Source organism: Ammospiza nelsoni, chromosome 1, assembly GCF_027579445.1.
Source record: "Ammospiza nelsoni isolate bAmmNel1 chromosome 1, bAmmNel1.pri, whole genome shotgun sequence".
Lineage (NCBI taxonomy): Eukaryota > Metazoa > Chordata > Aves > Passeriformes > Passerellidae > Ammospiza > Ammospiza nelsoni.
In genome coordinates, this window is record NC_080633.1 from 124906756 (window position 1) to 124926211 (window position 19456).

The following is a 19456-nucleotide window of genomic DNA, read 5'->3' on the forward strand; positions in this document are numbered from 1 at the left end:
TTTTGGTTCTTACACTTCATCCTTCAGCATTGACAGTTATGGGTTTAGGATCCCATCATCTGACGCCTCACTTGGGCATTTGTACTTTTTTTGGACTGTGAAGAAGACTAACAGAAAATTATCTTATCCCCTTCCATTTTGTAAAAATAGATTTCCACATTAGCCCCAGTTTCTAGATTTGGTGACCTGCCAAAAGATACTTCTCCTAGTCATTCTGCTGCCCACTTGTTAGCAGAAAACACCAAGTGAAAAGATGAATTTTACAGAATTGGCTTTGTATCAACGTAGTTGGTGAGGGAATTGCTGTCATTTGGGCTTACTCTGTGCAGTGCTTTCAAAGTCCTTCAAACCCTGAAGACATTATTTTTTGAATCAAAGGATTTCTCCAAAGATACACATGCCTTTGATAGGCTTCCTACATAGGGAGACTGTTTTAAATTAGGGATTACATTTCTCTAAATCCAGAAATTTCATCCTTTGTAATAGCTCGTAATTAAATACAGCCCCTTACACCCACATATACCCCACTAAGTAGACTTAAAATTGTATAAAAATATTTACATTCCAATAGTCTTTGTTATGAAAAAGGGGATCTAAGCCATACAACATAAAGCATCACAGTAACACAGTTTCCATTATCACACCTCCTTGGGTTTAAAGCAAAATCTTCCATAATTATGAGGTATGTTGACAGGCAAAATCTAATATCAAACACTTTTATATGGAAACTCAGGACTTATATACTAGGAGCTTATTTTGTTCTGGCATTCAAATTTAAAATACTACTGTTAATTAACACAATTGTAATATGTGTCCCATTGTATAATTGCAACGATTGGGATTCTTCCTTTGTAAGTAATCTACTTACATATGTCATTTGCAGTTGTGTGCAGAAAGCAAACCCTGTAAAGAAAATGCCTTTATTCAAACTGATGAGACATTCTTATTTTAAAATGTTCCACAAAATTAAAATTCCATTCAAAACCCAGAAGTAAATTGGATTTTCCAGACTGCCTCCTTTCATTGTCTTTTGCATTTTGACATTTAGTCGGTAGCCATGGCAGCCAGTAAGAATGATTGTGGAGCATAAAGATGCAGCTGCACATATTTGGCTTTGGGTTAAGTACATTAAATACATGGGAATTGCTCAAAATCAACCCATAAACTTACACAAATCTAGCTTTATATACATACATATATATAAACATATATATACATATACACATATATATATACTTTTTATGTATAGACATATATATAAACTTACTAATTAATGATTCTATGTGTTTGGTTTTCAGACCCTATAAAATGTGTTTTCTAGCCTATATATGGAGTGATTAGTTTTGAAAGATACTATCTACAGCACTCACAGCAGTATATTTTCTCTTAAATGGATTCTTCTGATATTTGTGGTGTGAAAATAACTGTGATAGGTTTTGCGCTCAGTGCAATGACTCAACAAGCAAGGAACACATTTAATTACTGGAATGCAAAGATTGAGAGTCAACCCTACAAGAAGTTGTAATTGCATTTATATCATATTGTACAAACAAAAATTTCTGCTTAGCTGATTGCCCTGCTTCTTTTTTTTTTTCTTTTTGTCTAAAGAAAAAAATAAAAAAAAAGGCACCTTCCATTTTATCTGGCTTATTGTTCTGAGCCTCAAGACACAGCTAAATAATATTTTGGCCTTCATTACTTCAAAGCAAAATTTTGAAAATGCTGGAAGACATTAAAGCTATCTGCACTTTGGAATGGCACAGTGTTGTTTATAAAATGTATATGAGTTATAAAAATGTCATATATTATATCAGAGCTGTAGTTCTGTTAAAAGCATGTGCTTATCTGAGCCAGAAAAATGGCAAGAATCAGCCTGTCTGATAATGGAAACTGTCACTGTGGTAATCTATCTCTGGTCCCTTGATTGAGGTACTCCACAAAGCTGAATGATGAAAACAGAAAAAGTTGCATTCCTGGCCCATTCTTTCCTAATTGCTTGCTTTTCCTGAACCATTTTGAGCCATTTCTTTCCCTGATGCTGTATCAATGGCTTGCTTTCAAAACATGTGGGCAGTTCTGCTAATACTTGCTTTCTGGAGAAGCTCAGTATGAACAATTTGACTAATCTCAGCACAGAGGTGAGGGGAGGGACTTCATCATGTAATGCCAGGTAGAAGTCCAGGAAGGATCTGTGTCCAGATGGAAAGAAACAGTGGCAGAACTCCGATTTCCATCTCCAAGATCGGCAGTATGCAAGGTGATGTCATTAGTCTCCAGGGCTGATAAAAAAATAGCTTGGAGTAAAATGACACTCAGTGTCAAGTGTCAGTGGCTGGTGCATGGCCAGGTGATGCACAACCAGGACGTGTTTGCCCAGCCAACATAAAGGGATAAGGGTGATGCAAATTTAAGTCAGTGGAAGCCCCTGAAGACATCACTGTGAAAAACTAAATAAAGGCCTCTGTTCCAAATACACACATGGATGACAGTGAGATTCAGATAAATAAAATACTGGCAGCCAGGTCTCTCACACCTGCTCTAGTAACCCAGTCTTACTGTGCTGGAACAGAAGCCATTTGTGATTCATGCCTTGGGAGGATGCTGTTTGATCATAGTGGCTGCGTGACAAAACCATTGCCATTCTATTTCATCATATTGGATTTGCATCCTCCCTCAAGGCTACAGGCAGCACCTGTAGGGCCTGCAGCACTGCAAAGAGGTGTCACTTATACAGAATTCAGGAGAGCTCTGTTCCCCATGGGGCTTTCCTACAGAATAGGTCTGTGTCCCAAGGCATTTCTTTTTTCATGTCTGTGACATTTTATCCCCCAGCATCCCTTCCCTCTCCTTCTCACTCCATAAGCTCTTTGGCATAGGGTGTTTGCATCTGACACATTTTTACAGAAAGTAGCACAGATCTCAGCTGAGCCCCCGCATACTCCCACAAAGTGGTGATGAGATGACCTTAAGAGCATACTGGGAGGCAGCAGCCATCCCTGATAGCCCAGTTATGGATGTACTGCTGGGTTCTCTGCTTGAGACACCAGAGGACTCCAAATTTCGCTTTCCACCAGTGCTGGCTTCAGCACCAAGCTGCAGACACGATGCTGCTGTGGTGGCTGAAGCCTGCATGCTGCTGAGGGAAAGTGGGCTGCTTGCAGGCTTGGCAGCTTCCAATCTGTAACTCACTTCTCCCCACCCCACACTTAGAAAGACACTGAAGAAGTTCCAGCTCCTTTGCACGTCCTTCCCTGGTGCTTCAGCCACCAGCATGGCCCTGGAACCAAGGCAAGCACCACAGGGAGCAGCTGGGCTCGGGGAGCTCCTGGGCACTGCATGTCCACTTCTGAGGGAGGGATCAGCAGTCTGGGATTGTCTATTGCAGGGAAGTCCTGAAGCAAAGTCCACTATGCTGATGTTACAGAAGGCAAGTACAGTTGGTAGCCCCCATCCCAGGAATGCTGAGCCAAAATAACCTGCATGCAGCAAGGCTGGGGTGGTTCTGTTGAGAAGAGTCTTTGAAAATCCTTCTGCTTCCCTGGCATTTCGACAAGTACATCAGGACTCCTGAAAACACTGCTTTTTCGCCTGCATGTAGATGGACATCATGGTTCAGTGGTGCCTACCAGGAGGGATCTTCAGAGCCATGCTAATGGAAATTTTGGAGTGAAATATCTGGCTTTTTAAGCCATTTTATATGTAACCTGTCTCAGAAGTGTAAAGGAGATTTATGTCTGTGTCCTGGTGAAAGGGGCACACAACCCTTCGGGCATACAATGCAAAGGAAATGCATTACACACCATGAGCACTAAATCATGGCAGGCAAATCCATCCATTCAAAAACTCCAGAGCTCAAGGTTTTGTTTCTTAAATCATTCATATAAGACTCTAAGTGAGAGATCAGGAGAGAGAGATTTTTCTTGAGAACAGGAAAATTAGTGATAGAATCACACCCAGAACAATACATGGAGAATCCTTACTACTACTTTAGCAGGAGTCCTCAGCTAAAAGTAAAACAGATTTTTCTGTAAGCCATGACAGAGCCAAGCTTGCTACAATGCCAGTCAAAAGAAGCTGTTTGCCCCAGGTGCAGATATGTAACAAAACCAACAACAGTTCTTCAGGAGGTAATGTGAGCCAAATAAGGAAGATTATTTCCTCCTGGTCTTGCTGCTTTCCTCCTGGTTCTTGCTGAAAGCCTGTTCACTTTTTCCATCCAGTCCACATTCAGGAATATTACTTTGGTTCAAATCATCCCATTGCTGAATTTCCACAGACTTTTTTGCTTCCAATGAATACAGGAGACAGTTCCTGGCTGGGGCTGCCTTAATAGTTTTCAAATTTTGATGTTTGCATGACTTTCACACTTAAGTGATAATCAGAAATTATCTGTGTCTGTGGAGGTCCCTTGTGAAGGTGGGTGTAAGATTGGCATCTTAAACATCAGTATCCTGCCAAATCATCTGAATAGCAGGGTTTGAACTTCTGACTGCACAAAAATTAAACAGTCATGTTAACCAGCAGGAAATAAAGCTGTCTTAGGACTACTGTAGCCTTTAAGTTCATTCTTCACTCTTCATCCACCTCATTGTTTTCAAAGTCTGTTTTAGTAACTTACATCCTTTCCTACACAGAAAGCTCGTGGGAAGAAAACTGGGGGAAGACAGATGGGTGTCACAGACATATTTTATGAAAAATTCTTTCATTAGGACCTTTTATTCTGAGAAGCTGGGAAGTTTCAGCTTCTCCATGTTTTGCTGCTTTGGAATGTGGTTTATAGGGTTGTTTACCCAGCATGTGAAATTGTTTCTACTTGATGACCAATCATGGTCCGGCTGTCTCAGACTCTCTGGTCAGTCAAAGATTTTATTATCATTCCTTTCTATTCTTTTCAAGCCTTCTGATGAAATCCTTTTCTTCTATTCTTCTAATATATAATTTTCTTTTAATATAATATATATCATAAAATAATAAATCAGTCTTCTGAAATATTGAGTCAAGGTTCTCATCTTTTCCCTCATGCTGGGACCCCTGCGAACACCACCACACATGGGATGTAGAGGTACAGAGAGAAATATGGTGAAGGATGCCTTGTAAAGGCAAAGCAGACCTTAAAGAAGGCTGTATTTTCCCCTTGTAAAAAAAAAAAAATCTCTGGAATTTTTTGTTTTCACCTTGGTTGAAGTTCTCTTAAGTTCAAACACATTTCAAGAGGGCCACAGTCCAGCCAGTATTAGTACTGGCTCCTTGGCCTTCCCCTCAGCCCCAGAGGATTTCTGGAACTGAGCTGCCAAGGGCTTCTTCATGCCAGCGTGATTCATGGCTCTGCAAAGGGTGGCTCAGAAGAGAGTGCAGCATCCGCTCTGCCACTGCCATGGACCAGTTTCTGCAGTTGAAGAAGGAGGAGCTAGCCCATGGCTGTCTTGTCCTGTCTGCCCATGTTTCCTGGAGCAGGCAGTGTGGTGAGGCGGTGGGGCCCCAAGTCCACTGACAGGCACTGAACAGGCACATGTCTGCTGTGCTCCTTCCACACAAGGAGGAAATGTGTGTGCCTCCATTTCAATGACTGGAAAGCACAATGTGACTACAACAGAGTCTGCATCAGTGTTTGTTTGGAGCAATCATGACAAAGTTGTTGTTTTTTTCAAATTCAAAAAACCACTTACATCCAAATCTCATTTTGGAAATGGGTTTACATTAGCTCAACAAAGAAGTCCCATTAACTCATGTCACAGATGACTGTAATAGTCAGGGTTCAGTAAATGGGCTTTCTTATTGTTTCAGCAGTGAAAATTACATACATTGAAATAATACAAAACAGTAACTTTACATCTTAAGATGCTGACATCATAAAGTGAGCAAAGACATTTGACTCTCACCACGCACAGTAAGTAAAAACCAAAGACATGGTACATAATCACGATCAACGATAGATTAGGTTGTAAAATTTGGAGCAGTTTTTAATGAGACCTGTGCCACTCTCCAATCTGCACGTTTGCATGCATTTGTATCCCTGCACTAGAATTCAAGAAAACCATTACTGGACAGTCTTTCCATAAGCAAACAGCCTCTTGTGTATTCCACAGGATGGGTTTTCCAGCCAGATCCCGTGCTGTAACCTAAATTATGCTGTGGAAATGCTATGCCAGGCCTTGCACTAGGGGACAGGGTTTATTGGTACAATCTGACACAGTCTTAATAAGAAGCTGAAGGTCAGATCTGTTGCTTGCATTTGGTTTTTTGTGTATTTTGAAGAACTGATGCTACAGTGATCCCTGATTTCACAGCCACTATGTTCTTTTATGGGTGACACTAATGCTCGATTCCCTCCCAAACTGTTTTAAAGACTTTTGTTAAGAGAGTGAAATGGATGATCTTTCTGCCTAAGCCCAGGAACATCATTGAGGGTTACAAAAATTAATGCTTAAAACTATTTTTTCAAACTCCCAGTTGCCACAAAGGCAGATTAGAGCTGTCCCAAGCTCTTCCTTTCTCATTTTCCAGGCATATTTTAGGAAATTCTAGAGTCACAGTTGACAGAGGAAACTCACTGGTTAGCTCTTTTTTTCCTGGATTTCTGTTTCTTGTTACTTTTTCATAGTCCCTGCTTATTCTATTGCCTAGATATAGAAATATCAAAAAAATCAGGGACAGGGGACAAAAACAAAACTCTGTTCTCATCTCCAGATTAACCTGCATTGCAGTATATAAAGACTGCAGTTTTAAAGACTTGGTCCCCGAAGAATGGCCCCAGGTGAGTGGGAGTCCTGTGCCACCATTCTCTACAGTGAAGTAGGTGAGCACTGTAGGGATTAAAGAGTCCCTAAGCTGTGAAGCAGCTTTATTTTTGTTGGGGAAACTGGAAAAGTACACATAAAGATAAGATTGTGAGATGGACTCAAACTAATACTCTGGTGGGCAGTGTTTTGCATTCAGAGAGTAACAAAATGAGCCCTACCTATGTGAACCACCAAAATGAGATGTCACTCATGGCTGAGAATAAGGAGTGGATATGATATATTTACTGCAGCGGCTTTTGCTTTCATTCTCTCCATCACTGGTGACTCCATAAGCCTATAAACATCCGTAGGCTTCCTGACACTGAAGATGGATTTGCTGGTCTTAAGACAACCTAATTTGTTTGACTTCAGACATCTGAATGGGACCATCATTCTCTGGTAGTGCTAATCTCTCCCTTGACTGAAAAATAAGCTTTCATGATTTCTGCAAAGTAGCTCTCTTAAATAATGGCCAGCATTAATTAAAGTGAATCCCAGGCTAATAGATCTCAGACATGCTAAAAACTAAATGATACCTAGAAACTGTACTAGTCGTGCCCCATCTTGAATTTTAATTCTCCCAGTCTCATGTACTTGTCCAAGTACAAGCCACCACTTTAGCAGCACTCATCACGTAACTTTCTCCAAATACTCCACCAGCTATGGGAAACAACACAGCTGGGATTGTATAATGTCCCCTTGTTTGGCAGAAAAGGATGCAGCACATTACTAAAATGGATTAGTAAAAATGAAATTGTAAATTACTGGTCAACAGATTGTGGCTGTTGGTGTTCACAAAATTATATGACTTAAAGCATTGCCTTGACAAACCAAAAGCTCCAGCACCCCAGAGGGAGCATTACCAAAATGACACTTGTAACAAACCACATCGTCAATAACATCCATCAGAAATCCATATAAAGGATGGGTGTGATAGGTCTTCTCTATCTGCATGTCATGCTTAATCTCAATTCTTAATGCTTCAGTGTCTGCCAGAGGAGGAATCTAAGCAGAATTTCAGTTCAGTCTCAGAAGGACAACTATCCCACAGGCTCCTGCCGAGGGAGCAAGGGCTGAGCTGTGTTATGGGTTCCACACTCTGACCATGGGCAATGTGCCAGTTTCCTTTTCCTTCCAGGTGTACAGAACTTCAAGAACTAGTTGGCAAGTGGTATTTGAAATGTCAAAGTACAGTAACATTACAAATTCATGTACGTGACGTATACACATAATGTATGTGATTAATATTTCTATATATTAATGTGTGTATAAAATACATTTCTTACTTGTGGACCAGATTCAGTAAGGCAAAAATAATCAACACATTTTCCTATATCAGATGTTAATTATAAGTAACATTGACACTTTTCTCCCTTCATGTGTTAAAAATAGCCTTGCTTATGAATAATGGTCTCTGCTGTGACACAGCAATCTGTCTGAGCTGTGTTTGCCAAGGAACAAAATGTCACCCAAATTGTCCATGGCCTGTCAGTCAGGACAGATTTTCATTTTACAGTGTAAACTGTAAAAGATTCCTTATAGCTATTGGATAGCAGATGAGGACAGACAGTAAGGGTTTAGCTGTGCTTTCCTTAACCTTCCCATTTCTCCCAGAAGTAAATGTAAATAGGTGGTTGCTGGCTTCTAATGGCAGCCATAGCACTCCACCTTAGCAGCTTCATTCATTGGGCAGGTGAGCTGCAGGACTGGCAATGGGTGCAGCCCTTTTCTGTCATTAGCAGAAGAATGCAGGATATATCTGAATAAACATATTATTTGAGATTAGTAGAGCATTTCCAAAGAGGATCATCAAAACACCCCAGCTGATCATGCTTTGTTTCACACATCAGAGCAATCTTGGAGCACAAACAAGTTTAGTTGATAGGTATTGAAACTGGGAGGTGTGTATTAGCAGTATATCCATTGTGCGCCAGGCTCTAATGGTTGTTCAGAGCATGGGACCAGACTAGCCTCAAGAAAAGATCTCCAAAATTATACAACATGGGCATGAAATCCTTAGAATGGTTTCCTGCTGTCCTTCCCTTCTTGCTCATCAGTTTTAGGACTGGAACCCTTAAAAGGCCCCTGAAGGTCTTAGACAGACAAGCAAGTAGAGCCCAAAAAGGAAGAAGATGGATGTTCACCCAACAGGGGGAGTTGTTTCACAGTTTCTAAATACAGCTGTTAAAAATAATTCCACAAGTTGGAGAGAAAGGGTGAGGTTGGCTTGAAACAATAATATTAAGATACATTTGGGACTTTTTCAGAAAAAAATAAAATCATGCATTTTTGATTTTCAAAGCCATCTGAGTTTAATCTCTTCTGAAGCTGTCAAACATTTAGGGGCATTTGATAATATTTCTAAGGTTTTCTCTGCAACTCTGAATATGAGGGGTTTATTCTTAAAAAGTAGATGAGGTTCTAGAATAATCACACAGTTTCAGAATTCAAGACCTATGAAACCTAGTATATTCACAGCAAAACTACAAGAAATGCTAATATTTTTGGTTTTAGCAAAAATCAGTGTTCTTAATGCATATAAACATTTAGATCTTGCTGCATATAACTAAAAAGATTCTGTTGCCATCTTTTGTCAACATTGTTCTTGCCTAGCAATTTCCCTATCAAAGCTTTTGCAGTATTACGATTACCATCATTTACTCTCCTTCATTTAACTTGCACAGTTAATGGAATGATATGTAGCCTACATGACTGCACAAGGAGGGATATAATTAGAAAACCATTGGAAACACATTTAGAAAATAAACTTCATTGCAATCACTGCTGGTCTTCAAGGGTTTTGAAGAGTTCCACTATGAGGCAGGTAATTTTTGTGCCTCTTTCAGGTTACACAAGAGGTCCTGTGCAGATTGCACAAATGCTCTGCCCTAGGTTGTGTGGTCTGGGTGTGCTGCTTTCTTAACAGAAAACCTTCTTGAGATAACAGGCTTCCATTACTAAAACACTAACCCTTGGGATTTGGGAAAGTACAGTTATCTCCCTGTCTAACCTGCATGACATGGGTTTTTAATCTGACCATTTTAATTCAGCCATTTTTATCTGACCACCAACTGGGCTGACATTACTGCTTTCAGATTTTTTAACATGGATTAAGGAAGTGTTTAAGGAAAGGAGAGCTGAACAAAGCAGGGCCCCTGCTATTCAGAGCTGAGCCTGATCAAGGGGGACAGGTCATCACAATGTTGATGCTGGACACCAGAGGAGGTGTGTGCCACTTGAGGTCCTTTGGCACGCTCAGCCCTTAAGTCTACAACAGGAAAACCAGTGTTTGCCACCATGGAAGGTTGTTTGGTTCCCAGGGCTGCAGAAGCCTCCAGAACCTCTGTGAGTATTCAAGCCAAGCTCCAGCTACAGTTAAAGGAGTCTGCAGGGCAAATGCAGACTAAATCAATACCACAAAAAAGCAAAAAGTAATTCTTGTGAAGGATGGAAAGTCATCTTAATTCTGCCAGTGGCCAGAGTGAACTAAGACAATGATTTTGCCAGCATGTTTTCAGTGGAGCCATTGCACTGAAGGAAAGAGAGCTGGGAATGTTCTTATCTTTCTCCTGCTGTGTTTTGCAGATGGCAAGCTGGGAAAAACTTACCTTTCTCTAATCATTTAAAATGCTGTTAGGAAGCAAAACATATTCAATGTCATGCAAAGATAAAAAATATTAACAAAGGCCTCGAAAGGCAAGATTCCTAGGATGCTGCTTTGCATGCCTTTTTCTACAAAGATATTTCAAGATATACATTTTAGCAGTGATTCAGCAGATCTTGTACAAGATTCTGCCTGTATCATCAATGGCCATGTCTTTAACACACAGCCCAGTGTCCATTTTCTCTGTGTTTAGCAATCTGCCAGGGTTTGATCTGCAGCCACTCCACAACCTTGCTGCTGAGAAGAATACAATTCCATGGTATGGGCAGCTGGCTAGGCAAGCCCTCCTCAGGGAAACGTCTGGAAAACCACACCTGTGTGCTTGTTGTGTGGAAGTCTAAGTGAACAATTTATTATGTTTATCGTTATTCATAATTCAGCATACATCAGATGGACATGATTATAGTAAAATTAGGGAGTTCTTGATGTCTGGGAAATTATTGGTATTTGCTCTATGGCTTTGGAATGCTGAACATTCACTTTATTAAAACTATATTATATTACATTATACTATATTAAAGAGACATACTATACTACATCATACTTGCTTTCTAACTTCTAACTACTGAACTGAAAATCTCGTGACTCTCTGTTCGAGAGTCCCGACTCACACACATGGATCTAATTGGTCACCTCAGGTAAACAATCTCCAGAATGCATTCCACTTGCACACAAACACAGGAACAGTAAATGAGATAAGAATTGTTTTGATCATTCTTTTCTCTGCTTCTCTCTGTTCAGAGGGCATGTGAATACCACACATGATTTTTCTCTTCAGAAGATTTTTGAGTAATCCCTTGCTACTTAGTTGGTACTTAGTTTTAAAACTAAAATCATGTCCAGACCAAGCTTCCATGACAGCCTAAGTTCACTGAAAGCAAAGTCTTCAGTACGTTCTTAACCTCAAATCCTGTCCTTTACCAATGGTTTCTGAAAAGCTGTATCTCCTTTAGGTGATTTATTCAAGGAACATGATTGCACAAGAGGCCCTTGTGCAAAGCTTAATTAAATTATCTAATCCTTTACTGGCAGCTAGAAATTTTTTCTTGAACCATGGATTATTCAAATACCATCATACTGAGCAGCTCCCAAAGGCTCTCAAACCCTCATCATCAATCTCAGGTTTCTTTCTGAGTAGGAAAAGCAAAATCAAAAACCGCAAGAGCATCCATAAGAAAGGCTGATTGAGAATTTCACTTGTATCCACAATTTGAAGATCCAAGGACCATCAGATTTTCCTTTAGCAACAACAAGGGCTAATTTGGTCTAATCTGTTAAATACAATACTTTGAGCCACACGTATTTTAAGCCACATTTTCACATGCTGGCAGCAAATGAGTGTCTGCCTCTGTAGATGGGATTTTGATTATAGCAGGGGTTTGTGTGATTCATCATCAAAAGATGAATTTTGAAGCACCCTGCCTTAACATCCATGTGTTATGGAGTGTGGGCAGTGAGTAGGGTGCTGCCCCAGGACCCAGAAGAGCCAGCTCCAATCTGGGCTCTGCCATTGGCTTGCCAAGTGACAAAGTATGAGACTGTTTTCTTTACTTACAGGCAATTAGGAAGGGTGAGTCCAGTGCTCACTGCATAATGATTATATATTGGTATGACCATTTTTAGACCAGAGCCTCCTCAGTTCATGACTGGGGCCTACAGGCATTATAAAGTCAGCAAAGATAGCACCATAAAGGTAAATTACAAAGGTATTAATGGCATCAGCTAATATAGACTAGACCTGAGTATGAAAGCCACATATTTTGGCCAGTAAGTGGGGAATGAAAAGCTTTGTTTCAGGTAGTTAAGCATATTAAGGACATTATGCAAATGATTTGATAAATGTATCCTCATTTCTGCTTTTATTTTTAATTTTCTGGATGACATTTTCATTTGTGAAATAATGTCCTTAGCCTATGGCCAGCTTTTCATAGCTGTTCTCAATTGCATTTGGATACATCAGAGGAACTGTAAGAGCTTCATGTCTCTCCACCTGTCAGGGGAGAGTGGAGTCATGGCACTCTTCCAATGCTAAATGCATTTCCTGGTAGCCAAAATCACTTTCTATAAATCAGAGAGGACTGCCTGCATTATGCCCAAGACTGAGGTCATGTAGGGGACCAGAAGCCAGTTCTGAGCATCTCATTTGTCATTTGATAAAGGTGCAATGTTGAGAAGAAATAGTTGAAAGTAAATATTCTAGAGAAATCTGCGAGGTGGGTGACGGAGTAGGCTTTCTGGTCTCCAGCCACTCATCTCAGCTCAAGATTCTCAGAGGAGGAGCTGGGGAAGTGAAGCATGCTAACAAGATCTCTCCTTTCAGCTTACAAGGAAAAGATGAAGGAGCTGTCCATGCTCTCGCTGATCTGCTCCTGTTTTTACCCGGAACCTCGCAACATGAACATCTACAAATATGATGGTGAGTGATGTTTACTGGAAGTCATCCTGCAGGTCAGAAAATGTGCTAGTGCTGGGAAATGACTCAGTTGTCCTCCTAGTCCATAGTATTAGTTGGTGAATATTTTGCTGATTTAATAATTTAATTGCTAGTTTGGGCAATTAATTTCTGTGCAGTGTGCAGTAGCCACAATGGTGGATATTGTTCCTAATAGGAGCTAACTAAACTTTTAACAATAACCCTCTCACACTGAGCTGTTCTTTCCCTACGCCCCATTTGAGAATTACAGTTCTTCAAAGCTGGCATAATTCCCAAGAAAATGAAGAAAAAATGAAAGGATGCCTAAAAAATTAACCAGCTTGGGCATTGCTTGCAGGGGGCGTAAAATGGCACAGAACCCTCATATGCATCCAAAATTGCTGTAAATTTTTATCTTTATGAGATTAAGGTATAATTAAGCAATTACAAATAAAGTGGAATGTACTCCCGAGAATAGTTTTCAGCCCATAATCTGCCATTGCATTTAAAATGCCCAAGGCAAAGATGCTAAATAATTTGTCTGTGCTTCTGATCCTACTCTGATATCAGTGCTGTTTCTCTCCTGAATACTGCTGGTGTATTAAGGACTTATAATTTCCTACCTTGTTGTGCAGACATGGAAGTGAAACAAATCAACAAACGTGCCTCAGGCCAGGCCTTTGAACTGATCCTAAAGCCGCCGTCTCCAGTCTCAGAAGCACCACGAACTTTAGCTTCTCCAAAGAAGAAAGAACTCTCTCTTGAGGAGATCCAGAAAAAGCTGGAGGCTGCAGAGGAGAGGAGAAAGGTACCTTTCCTTAAAAAATTATGCTAGTAACTAGACATGATTTAGTGTACAGAATAGCAGTTGAGTTTTCCTGTTTCTTTGTGTGTTTTCCATTGCCATCACTGAGTCATGGTAGCCTGCATGGACAAAAATCATCAATATATTTATAGAAATTAATTAGTTCATTGTCCTTCAGCAGCTTTCAAGCAAGCCTCACTGGTCTCAGTGCTGGGGAAGCATGCATCACAAAATAGACCTAGCTTCAGACAGGGGCCAAGTGGGCTCAAATGCACTTGCTTACAATGTGAGCATAACTAATGCTTCATTCAGGGCATTAAAGCCCTGCATCAATTGCACTGGCATCAAAGCCAGTGCAATTATTTTGTCTGAGTTTAAGAGGCAGATCTGCAATTCAAGCAGATGCTCTTGGTGCTACCAGATCTTGACTCCTCGTAGCATCCATGGAAATTATTCACAGGGTCTGTATAAGGCAGCTAAAATATCTTATTTATGCAATATAGAGGAACACCCTGAGTAGAGTGAGTTTGGGATCATTCCCACACACTTGAATGAAGACACTAGCATGGCACAGATGCTAAGAGACATTTCTAGCAGTTTCAGTAGTGATGGTAATTGGCTTTCTAGGGTTTTGCACAGACTATGTCTTCCCCTCTTTATGATCCTACCCACAATGGTAAAACTCTGTTTCATAATCACTAAGTTTGTCACATGGCATTTGGAAGAGTTGTTACACCTTTCTCACAAAAGTTGGCACAAAGGCAGCTGGAAATACCCATTAACTGCTTATTTGCCTTTCAGCGTGACTGATGTGTTGAAGAGGTCTTCCTTTTCTCTAAGTTAGAGCTAAATCAGGCTGCTTTTTCTTTTTACTTTTTACAAAGAGAAAAAGACAAACTCCAGATTAGAAAAAACAGAAGATGACAATGAGAAACTTACCATAACCAGCCTGAATTGCCAGGCTGGAAATTATCAGTGTTCTATATACACAAAGCATTTGTGCTGTGTTGCACCATTTCAGAAAAGTCATGACTGGCTGCAATGACCACAGAAAAATTAAAATTGGTAATATATTGTCCTGATTAATTCATGTTTCTTTTTGCTAATAAACAAAAGGAGAGAAGCAGAAGCTTTAGGATCTTTGGGCTGTGTCCTTCACCCAGGAGATCAATGTTATTTTGTGGGAAATCAGCTTGCACAATTAAATAGGCATTAGAAACCCCTTCTACCTGCCCATGGAGTCCCTCATAGAGGGTTTCTGAAAATGAAACAAGCTTATATGTCTCTTAAGCCATTTATTTCTCTTTTAAACAATGTAATTTCTTGTTAAAACTGCTGTTAACACAGCTTTTCCTGATGTCATCAAAAACATATACAGAAGTTCAGGTACAGCATCTGTGCCACAGAGAGCCAGGAAAAGCAATTCCATTCTCTTTCATTGCTGTCAGACAAGATCAGGGTCACTGCCAAGAACCTCAAGGGAATGATTACTCTGGGGTGTGGTTTGTTATGTGTCTGCTGAAGTCAGTAGATTTGGATTACTGACAGGGCTTTAAAACCTGGCACATAGTTTGGATTTAAAGTGAAACCTGACTATTCTGGACCTCACTAATTTGAACAATTCATCTAGATGATAACTGCAGTGTTGCTACTTTTGTCATTTTTGCTGGCTTGCTAACAATGACTCTGTGGTTCCAGCACACACTCATTAGCACTATCCCTTCTTTCAAACAAATATTTCTGCAGAGCATTCATTTCAGTAAGAGGACATGACTGTATATCCAAGGAATTTCCATTTGCACTAGCACCTGCAGAGAGGGGTGAGCTCTCACTCATCCAAGTTATGATATTCCCCAAAAACTCAGTCTGTGAAGTTCCTGTGTGCTGAGTACAAATGCTCAAGTAAAGATACAGACACAGAATGAAATGACAGCAATAAAAGGCCTGATATTATGCATATACTTGGTGGAAATTACAAATTGAATGTTTCAGAGATTTCATTCCATTGATTTTATTACTGTTCATTTCCTCCTAAAGAAAAACTCATCATGCAATAGATTGGTAATCAGTGATAGCAATAGAGACACCTGCCATTTCTTCCCCTTGATACTGTATTCATTTTGAATGAACATATAACTGAGTTATTTTAATAGACAAGATCCTCCACATTAGCAGAAATTGCTGGGAAAGGAACAAAGAACAGAACAAAATGTTTCTTTACATCACTGTTAAAATCCCTGGTGTTCTCACATCTTAACTATTGACTTCATTTTTGCCCCAATAAAGCATAGTGCAGAGAAGGATAAAAAAGCAATTAGAGGAACAGAAAATCTTCCATAAGAAGATAAATTAAACAGTCCACTTTTCAGCTTGGAAAGAGACAACAGATGAAAGATAAAATATAAGTCTACAAAGTCATGAATGGTAATGGGAAGATGAATAGGAACAATTATATTCTATTTCACTCAATCCAAAGGGGACAAAACATTCAAAGAAATCATCAGACAGATATTTCAAAAAGGAATCATGTTTTCATATATTGTTTATTTAAGATATATTTGTTATCACAGACTGTTTATAGGTTATTAAAATGTTATTTGGTTCAAGAATATAATAGCAAAATTGATAGAGCACTACCTTGTAGGAAATTATGTGAATGGAACTTGTGACTCAGGAAATATGGAACTTGCTGACTGCTGAAAGCTAGAGATATTTGCCCAAATTCATCTAGAGTTTCCCTCAGCATCTTCTTCCACTTTCTGCTGCTAGACAAACCAGGCTTTTTCCAAAAGCAAGCATGGCTGTTGTTATCATACTTTTCAATCTATGTACAAAGCTGTCAGGCATGTCCTTCCAGCACAATTTTATCTCAAATCAAGCTTAACTAATGGATGAGAATTGCCTTTTTGGAAAACAAGTTGCTAACGAATTTTACGCTGCTTAGGAATTAGGTTCTGCTCTGTTAATTAGGCAGTGTTCATTAATAAATGTTCAAACTCATGAGACCGTCTAGAGCAATACATGCACTTCAGCAGTCTCCTGCTTAGGCTTTTTCCAGTTTGTCATTCTTGTTTATTTCCTAGTAAGCTTTTACAGGGCTCCTTTCCTTTTCTCCCATTTTCTCTACCTCACCTGACAGCCATGACCTCATACTCTCAGAGAGTTTCACCTGAGGCATTTAGTATTTTTTGCATTACACAGCAAAGCCAATTTGGGCTAGTTACAGATTAGTCCTTTCCATTATAGAATCCTCCTTACAGCATGTCATTATTATCCTTTTTTTTCTTGGCATATATGTGCTATATTTTCCTACCTTGGTGGATAATCAGACAGATCTTTTCATCCTTCTCAGTTAAGAAATTAGAGCACTGTGACATTGTATGCAGCAGAAGTTTTCCTTACAGATATTTAACATTTATCAATTTTTACCAATTGACCTTGAATGTTCAGCTGTTATTATTAGTGGTATACAGACTTCAAGGGGCATATATCAAATTATTTGTTTTTATTTTGTCTGTGTTCAATTTACTTAGTAGCATAGAAAAGAAACACTAAAGGGATGTGCATTTCTTCTAGACTGTGGATTATAGACGAGAAATTGTATGTAATTAAATCCTTTTAATGGCTTTGTGTTGGGTTGAAACTGAATCAAGCTTATCCCTAGAGCTTAGTGTGACAAGAATGCAGGAAAACAGTCATATTTTTTTTTAATTTCATGCTCTTGGATACAGACTTCCAGCTTCCTGGGTTTTTAATGCTGTTGCGATGAAATGCCACAAGGCAAGCCTGCTGTCCAGCCTGGGCTTGGCTCACTATGCTCCCCACAGCTGCAGCCAGCCCAGGGCATCTCTGCCAGCTTCAGGAACACACTCAGTGCTGGGCTTCAGCACCCAACTCACTGCCCCTTTGAGCCAGCAGCCTGCCCGGAGGGGGCTCTTGGCACTCTTAAACCATCTCTGCTTCTCCATCCATGTTTAGTGTTCTGTACAGGAGGCTGCTGGGGGAAGGCAGGGAAGGCAGCAGAGCTGGGGACAAATGTTCCTCCCTGGACATTGCATGGCACCTACAGAACTGCTGCTCCAGGTGACAGGCAGAGAAGGGATGTGCTCCTTCCCTGTCAAAAGTCAACCGTTCTTCTTCCATCTAATTTCTGTTACCCTTTCCCACCAAATTTTAAGGTGAGAAGAATGGGAATGAAGATAGGCAATGCCCAAGACATATGTCTCCTGTCTTGCTCACCTATTGATCTTCCTTTCTATTGCTGCTGGCCCTCAGCTGCGCTTCTGTGGAGAAGTAACAGAGCATGAAGCATTTTTCCATGTAAAGGTCCCAGTAATAGGTGTAATCAGCACCAGAAACAGATGTTTCTGTCACATTTTGATTTATACCATAGTGTGCCAATACACAGTTGTTCACTCCTAAGTAACCAAAGAAATCAAAGATAGCAAAAATTCCAAGAAACTTCACGGCTCCTCACCCAAAACCACACATTAGCCTATAGAATGTGGGTCTGTAGGAAAATGTTTGCTACCAAGAAGGAGAAGATTTGGTGTCAGGCACCAGGGTCTGTCTTGGAGCACATGGAGCCATGAGCATACATCCCAATGCTGGCAAATATTCTCTCCCCACTCTGCCATGGGCTTCTCTGCCACTAATGAACAACCATCAGACAATTTGACATTGATCCTCATTAACTTTATAATGCCAGGCCTCAAACTGCAGCAGACCATGAGGGCAGAGGCTCAGGTGGTACTTCTTGCATGTCCCCAACATGCCTTGTTCAGCCCTGCAGGTCAAACCATGAGAGCAGCAATTTTGTGCCAGCCGAGGAAGAGAGAGTTTTCTTGAATCACAACATGGAAGGGCTTTTTTTTTTAACTCCACATCTCAAAGGTTGTTTGGCAGACTGTACAAAAATAAATTGAAAAAGAAATCCCCACCTAAATTTAAGAAAAATTTTTCATTATCTAGCTTCACTAGAAGCAGAGCTTCACCCATAGTTACAGATCACATGTCTCTGACTCTCCTGCCAAATGGATATTTCTGAGAGAAGTCTAATTTGAGACTATTCCCATGTTTTTACATGGAAAAATTCCAGCCTCAGTTCCTTCCACTGAAAACATCAGTACTTCAAGTCACCATACCAAGGCTTCACCTTGGCATTTACATTGCTGTAGGAGCCTTTCCTCCTGTCTTCACAGTCTGCTCATTAATAGTTACTCTTAGATACACACTGTATTGAGGAACACCAACATCACTGCAGCTTCTTCTGAATAACTGCATTGGTAAAAAAGAAAAAACAGTCAGTGAACAAATGTGTTGTGAAAGAGGAGCACTCAGACGCCCTAGTAACTAAAAGTACTGCTATCTGAGGTTGAATACATTCAAGCTGAAATTTCCAGCTTAAAAGCAGTTGTCTGAACCCATTTCTTGTTTAAGAGCAATAAAGAATTAATTTTATCTCTGTATCAATTACTTCAATATTTGGATATATCTGTCAAACAAAGATAGATAGATAGATAGATAGATAGATAGATAGATAGATAGATAGATAGATAGATAGATAGACGTGAGAAAATAAAGCAGCTCTTACTCAGATAAGGAAAATTTTCTTCATGTGAGTAATAATTAAACAATATATCTCCAAAGCCAGTTTCCATAACTAATTTTGCTCATGAAGTGAGTACTTAGTAGTCTGCATCTATCTCTGGCCAGCTAGGTACCAGATGTAGATTTCCTTTTGAACCACTCATCTCTGAAAACTGAAGATGCACATGATTGCTTAAATAAATATG

General features: G+C 39.9%; 1 protein-coding gene across 1 annotated transcript in view; it reads left to right on the forward strand.

Annotated features, from left to right (window-relative positions):
* The window catches only part of STMN2 (stathmin 2), a 39836-nt gene that overhangs the window by 12530 nt on the left and 7850 nt on the right, over window positions 1–19456 (forward strand). The window contains exons 2-3 of the mRNA XM_059485423.1: window positions 12764–12859; window positions 13492–13664. Of these exons, the coding sequence (XP_059341406.1) occupies window positions 12764–12859; window positions 13492–13664 (269 nt within the window). The remainder of the gene's footprint in view (window positions 1–12763; window positions 12860–13491; window positions 13665–19456) is intronic.